Source organism: Trichechus manatus, unplaced genomic scaffold (genome assembly GCF_000243295.1).
Source record: "Trichechus manatus latirostris isolate Lorelei unplaced genomic scaffold, TriManLat1.0 scaffold00067, whole genome shotgun sequence".
Lineage (NCBI taxonomy): Eukaryota > Metazoa > Chordata > Mammalia > Sirenia > Trichechidae > Trichechus > Trichechus manatus.
In genome coordinates this window covers 13,333,560-13,339,680 of record NW_004444003.1, presented here as the reverse complement: position 1 = coordinate 13,339,680, position 6,121 = coordinate 13,333,560, and the positions used below count along the sequence as shown (strand labels likewise).

General features: G+C 42.1%; 1 protein-coding gene across 1 annotated transcript in view; it reads right to left on the bottom strand.

Moving 5' to 3' along the window:
- The window catches only part of ANKRD16 (ankyrin repeat domain 16), a 24,040-nt gene extending 18,812 nt beyond the window's left edge, over positions 1–5,228 (bottom strand). Inside the window, exons 1-2 of the mRNA XM_023734421.1 lie at positions 4,861–5,228; positions 2,204–2,424 (exon numbers count right to left, since the gene is read on the bottom strand). Of these exons, the coding sequence (XP_023590189.1) occupies positions 2,204–2,424; positions 4,861–5,228 (589 nt within the window). The remainder of the gene's footprint in view (positions 1–2,203; positions 2,425–4,860) is intronic.
- Positions 5,229–6,121: the final 893 nt, after the last annotated feature.

Sequence of the window (6,121 nt, the reverse complement as noted above, 5' to 3'; positions counted from 1 at the left end):
TCTTCTCTTGTTTTGGGTCTGCTCAGATTTTCTATCTCAGTTTGTGTTAGTTTAGGTAGGTAGTGTGTTTCTAGAATTTTGTCCATTTCCTTTAGGTTCTCAAATTTGTTGTAGTAGAATTTTTCATAGTATTCTATTATGATCCTTTTTTTTCATTTGGGTCTGTTGTAATGTCCCTGTCTCATTTCTTATATGGGTTATTTTCTTCCTCTCCTGCGTTTCTTTTGTCAGTTTGGTCAATGATTTGTCGATTTGTTGATCTTTTCAAAGAACCTACTTTTGGTCTTGTTGATTCTTTCTCTTGTTTTTCTGTTCCCTATTTATTTCTGCTCTAATCTTTATTATTTCCTTTCTTCTGGTGGCTGTGAGCTTCTTTTTCTGTTTTCTATTTATTTGAGTTGTAGGGCTAACATTTTGATTTTGGCCTGTTCTTTTTTGATGTGTGCATTTATTGCTATAAATTGACTCTGAGCACTGCCTTTGTTGTGTCCCAAAGGTTTTGGTATGATGCATTTTCATTCTTATTTGATTCTAGTGATTTTTAAAGTTCCTTCTCTGATTTTTTTCAGACAAAAAACAACCCAGTTGTTTTTAAGCAAGGTGTTATTCGGTTTCCATGTAACTGATTTTTTTCCTTGCTCTTCCTGTTATTCATTTCTACTTTTACGGCATTGTGATCAGAGGGAACGCTTTGCATTATTTAAATGTTTTGGATTTTATTGAGAGTTGCTTTGTGGTCTAAAATGTGGTCTATTCCGGAGAATGTTCCACGTGCATTGGAAATGAATGTATACTTTGCTGCTGTTGGGTGGGGTGTTCTATAAATGTCTATGAGGTCAAGTTGGTTGATTTTGGCCTTTGGATCTTCTATATCTTTGTTGAATTTCTTTCCAGATGTTCTGTCCTTTACCAAGAGTGGTATGCTGACATCTCCTACTATTACTGTGGAGCTGTCTATTTCTCGTTTCAGTGCTGTTAGAGTTTATGTATTTTGGAGTGCTCTCATTGAGCACACAGATATTTATTAAGGTTATATCTTCTTGGTGGATTGTCCCTTTAATCATTATATAATGTCCTTTCTTGTCTTTTATGGTTGATTTTGCCTTAAAGTCTATTTTATCTGAGATTAGTATTGCCACTCCTGCCCTTTTTTGGTTACTGTTTGCGTGAAATATTTTTTTTCATCTTTTGATTTTTATTTATGTCTTTGTATCTAAGGTGTGTCTCTTATAGACAGCATATTGATGGGTTGTACTTTTTTACCCATTCTGCCACTCTGTCTCTTTACAGGTGCATTTAAGTCATTTGCATTCAGTGTGATTATCAATAGGTAGGAGTTTATTGCTGCCATATTTTTGTGTGTGTTTTTTTTTTCTCGCGGTGCTCACATTTTCTTTCTTACTTTCCTGTGCTGAATTCCTTTTGTTTGTGGATTTTCTTTTCTTTTCTTTTGTTATAGACTTTGTGTTTACTGAGTCTTTATATTTTTCTTTATTCTGATGTGTAAGTTTGTTAACTTTCTTTGTGGTTATGTTGAAATTTACCTTTATCGTCCTAAGTTTGAACCCATCTTTTATTACTTGATACTGCCTTGACTTCCTTTCCATTTGAACGTTCTATACCTACATCATTTGCTCCCTCTTTTATTGTTTTGATGTTCTCATCATTTACAGATTGACGTCTCTGTTTTCCTGTTTCTAGTCTTTTAGTTTTGTTTTATTATTGAGAGTTCTTTACCTAGGTTGGTATCTGCCTGATGCTGTCCTGTGTCCTAGACTCTGGTTGTTCTCTGTTGCTGTTGGTTCTCTAACCGAAGGACTCCCTTTAATATTACTTGTAAGTTTGGTTTGGTTTTTACGAATTCCCTTAATTTCTCTTTATCTGGAAATGTCTTAAGGTCAAAGACTTAGTAAGGGACAGAACCAGCTTACCATCGAACTAGGGAGGATAAGTCAAATATACAAGAAAAGTTAATACAAGAAAGAAGAGCATGCTAAGTGTCAAGTTACATTAGCTTCAGAAACTCCTTATATGCCAAAATACACCAAAGGTGTTCTTATTCCCTGCCCTTTATTTTCCAAAATCCTTCATTTCCCCAGGGGGTGGTGGCAGAAAGGGTGACTTGAACTAGATAATGCTCTGCAGTGCTTGTGAAGCATGCTACACGTTTGTACCTGCATCCCTGCAGAGCTGTGGGCCATACCTGCAGTGTGCAGAGGAGTTCTTCTAATTTTGCTCTCTGTCTTCCAGGAAGCTGGGGAAACAGAGAGCAAGTACTGGAGGATCAAAGGGTCACCTTCTCGGCTGGCGATGTGGAAACTGTTCCAGCCGTCTTTGTTCTTCAGGAGTGGATTGGCGCCATGTTCCACAAGGTCTTGGATCACGTTGAGATTCTTCCTTGTGCAAGCCATCATTAGAGGAGTCCTAAAGCCAATTAAGATAAGCTGTCAGATGGGAGGATAGCTGAGACATTATAAAATGACTGGCCAGGTCTTCAGAAAATGAACATCTTTGGCATAGATGGAAAACCTAGAGGATTCAGGACCTACAAAGTAGGAAAACAGCTCTGAGTGGCAACTTCTCTGCCTGCCATGAGGACCCTGGGGGAAATAACAAGGGGAAAATGATTGTGATGAGTGTGTACCTACAGGAGTGGAGTACTTAGGAGGCAAAGCTGCTTCTGAACTAGTTCATAGTAAAGCACTGAATTGGGATGGAGCTAATAAAAGCCATCGACACTTGGCCCTGAATAATATTTGCATAAGAGGTACTCTGCTGATTTTTTCCCATTCACTTCAATCAGTATCTATTTCTTAATTAAACTGTGCTGAAAAGGAGTTATAAAAGAGCATTTGACATAGCCTCTATCCATAAGAAGCATACATTGATGAGGCAACATTTACACAAATGAAACAGTGTGGTTACAATAAATTTCCGAACTGGGTTGTGCCCAACAATCATGGGATAGTGAAATACATTAAATCAAGGGAGGTAGCTCTGGCCTTGCTCTTCTCCCACATAAATGATTTTGGGTAAGACATTTTACTTCTCTGAGTTTCCAGTTTTTGTATGTAAAATCAGGGAGCAATGACTCCTGGAAAGCAAGGGCTGGTCTTATTTATCCCCAGTCTATAGAACCCGTGTCTGGCACATAGTGGGAGCTCAGTATAAGTAGACGATCTCTAAGGTCTTGTCTAAGCTTGCTATATTAATTAATTACCAACACTATTTTTGTGTGTGTTTGTGTGTGTGGTGTGGTAATGGTACCATTGCTGTTGAGTCGATTCTGACTCCTAGCGACCCCATATGTTACAGAGTAGAACTGCTCTACAGAACTGTGTACTCTACAGTTCTTGACGGTAATCTTTACAGTAGCAGATTGCCAGGCTTTTCTTCTGTGGTGCTGCTGAGTGGGTTTGAACTGCTAATCTTAGGCTAGTAGTTGAGTGCAAACTATTTGCACCACCCAGGGACCTCCTGGTAATGATAGGGAATGAGAAATGAATTAGGAGGGAGAAACCCAGATAATTGGGGGCTGGAATATTCAGGAAGAGCTTCACAGACAGAATGAATCTTGAGTAAGGCAGGATAATTGGAAAAATAGGGAAAAAAGAAGGTATTTCATAAAGACAGAAAGGTAGGAATGGGCAAAATGTTATCACTGTGACTATACCCCACCAAATACATAAACAAATGAAGCTTGTCCTTTTAATGAATTTGAGAAGCTATTCCCTTATCAACAGAGTTGTTTTGAGGAGTATATGAGATAATATGTCTCTTGGAACTGTTTTTAAACGAATATACCAGCAGCCCAAGAAAATCAGTCTAATGCAGCATCTTCTATGGGCCAAATTGCAACTCTCAAAGCATATCTACTCCCCCACCCAAGTGGATAAGATGTACTTTATTTAACTACATGTCTGCTGTATTTCTTGTTTATATCAAACCAGGAATCATTTGCAGGCAGGAACTTTATTATATTATGGACCTTAAGACTGAGTACTAACAATGATGTAAATCTAACACGTAAAGTCTAATTGGTTTTTGCTGATGGTACAGTTGAGTATCTTGATTGTAGTGGTAGTTATGCATGACTACACATGTGATAAAATTGCACAGAGCTATTCATATACGAGTGCATGTATAACTGGTGAAATCTGAATAAGACCTATGGATTGTACCAATTCCGATTTCTTGGTTTTGTTACTGTACTATGGTTACTTAAAGAGCCCTGGTGGCACAGTAAGCCCTCAGCTGTTAACCAAAAGGTCAGTGGTTCCAGCTTATCAGCTGCTCCGCAGGAGAAAAATGTGGCAGTCTGCTTCTGTAAAGATTACAGCCTTGGAAACCCTATGGGGCAGTTCTACTCTGTCCTATAGAGTTGCTGTGAGTTGGAATCGGCTTGATGGTAATGGGGTTTTGTAAAATGTAAATGTTGAGGGAGACTGGGGGAAGGGTGCATGGGATGTCACTGACCATTTCTTTGCAACTTTCTGTCAATCTACTAATTACTTCAAAATAAAAAGTTTAAAAAATGCAACTGGTGAGGCAGTAATTTAGCTCGAAGTCCCCAGAAGAACATCACATCCTGGAATTCATACCATATGTATGTAGTACATACAATTCATTGATTATATTCTATCTGTAACCGTTCTCTGCTTTCTAAAACAAAGTGATTGCCCTGACCAAACAGTTAACTCTACAAGGTTAGAAACAATATAAACTGTTGGTCATCTGGCCTATAGGGGAAGGCTGGGGAAAGACGATCCTGCCACTGAACAGGTCTGAGGTTAGAACAAGGAGTTGAGGAAAGCTATGGTTTTACGAACGAAGTGCCTCCCTGGAAAGCACACCACCTACCAGTCTGCCTTCTTGAGGCAGTCGACAGAGGCTCCTCTGCCCAGCAGATACCGCACGCAGTCCCGGTGGCCCATGGAGGCAGCTTCATGCAGAGGTCTCTTGTAATCTCGGTTGGTGGCCTCGATGTCCATCTCCCAGACCTCAGCCAGATAGGCAAGGATGTCCCGATGTCCATGGCGAGCGGCGCAGTGCAGGAGGGTGTCTCCCGCTGGCCCCGGGCACCTCACAGCCGGACCTCCCATCCTCTGCACCTCCTCCTGCAGAGCACGCAGCTGGCCTTCCTGCACCAGCCTGCAGAGCCGCTTCGGCCCCTGCTCAGGCCTCCTTACCGCAGCTGCTGCCTCCTCGCGACCCCTGGGCGTGGCCATGACAACGCGGCCGCAGTCCCAGAGCACACCCAGGCCAGGTCCGGGGCAGGGCGTGGGACGGGGAGTCGGGCGGGGCGGGGGGTGGCTGGCAGAGCGACCAAGCCTCCGAATGCCCTCTCCTTCAAGGCAAGATGAGGACGGCAGCAGGAGACGGGATTCTCTCACCTGCTCAAGTCGCCTAAAATGGTGCTGGAGTGAGGAGAGGGGAGAAAGGGCAATTAGCCGTGGGTGTTATATCTGAGAAAGGGTTGGGGTCTCGGCTTCTCCCGGAGACACGCATCACCCAGCCACCCAGCCACCCACTCACTCACTCACTCACGAGCGTCGTTTCCGCTTCCTGTACGTGATTTCTTCTACGAGACAACCGAGAACTACCCCTAAACCCACTCCAGCCCCTGCCCCGCCAGCCGGCTACTGTCCGAATTCTGTTCCCCTGAGAGCAGCTGGTCCTTAGGTTGGTTACCCGATATCCTAACAGGATGGATCACACTTCACACCCCTCTCCCCACTTGACCTGTCTCAAATGATAGAAGCTGCTGATTCCTAACACAGAATAATTCTTCCAACGGATGAGATAGTGTATTATAAAAAGACTTTGTGAATTGCTGATCTAATTTACCAGAGACACATACGTACGTATGTGCAGTAATTGTTTATATAAAATACCACTGATGGGGTGGGTCTAAGAGAATGCATTTCTTGGGGGTTGTGTCTAATTGTTTTTAAGTTTAATTATTTTTTGGTTAAAAACATTAGATAATGAGGGTGTTGTTGGCTAGACAACGAAGAAATAAAACAGTATGAACTGTGGGAGTAGTGGGCACACCCGCACCTCGGGGCCCTGCATACACATTTGTAAGACTGCGGTGGCTCAGCCCTTAGCATACAGCCGG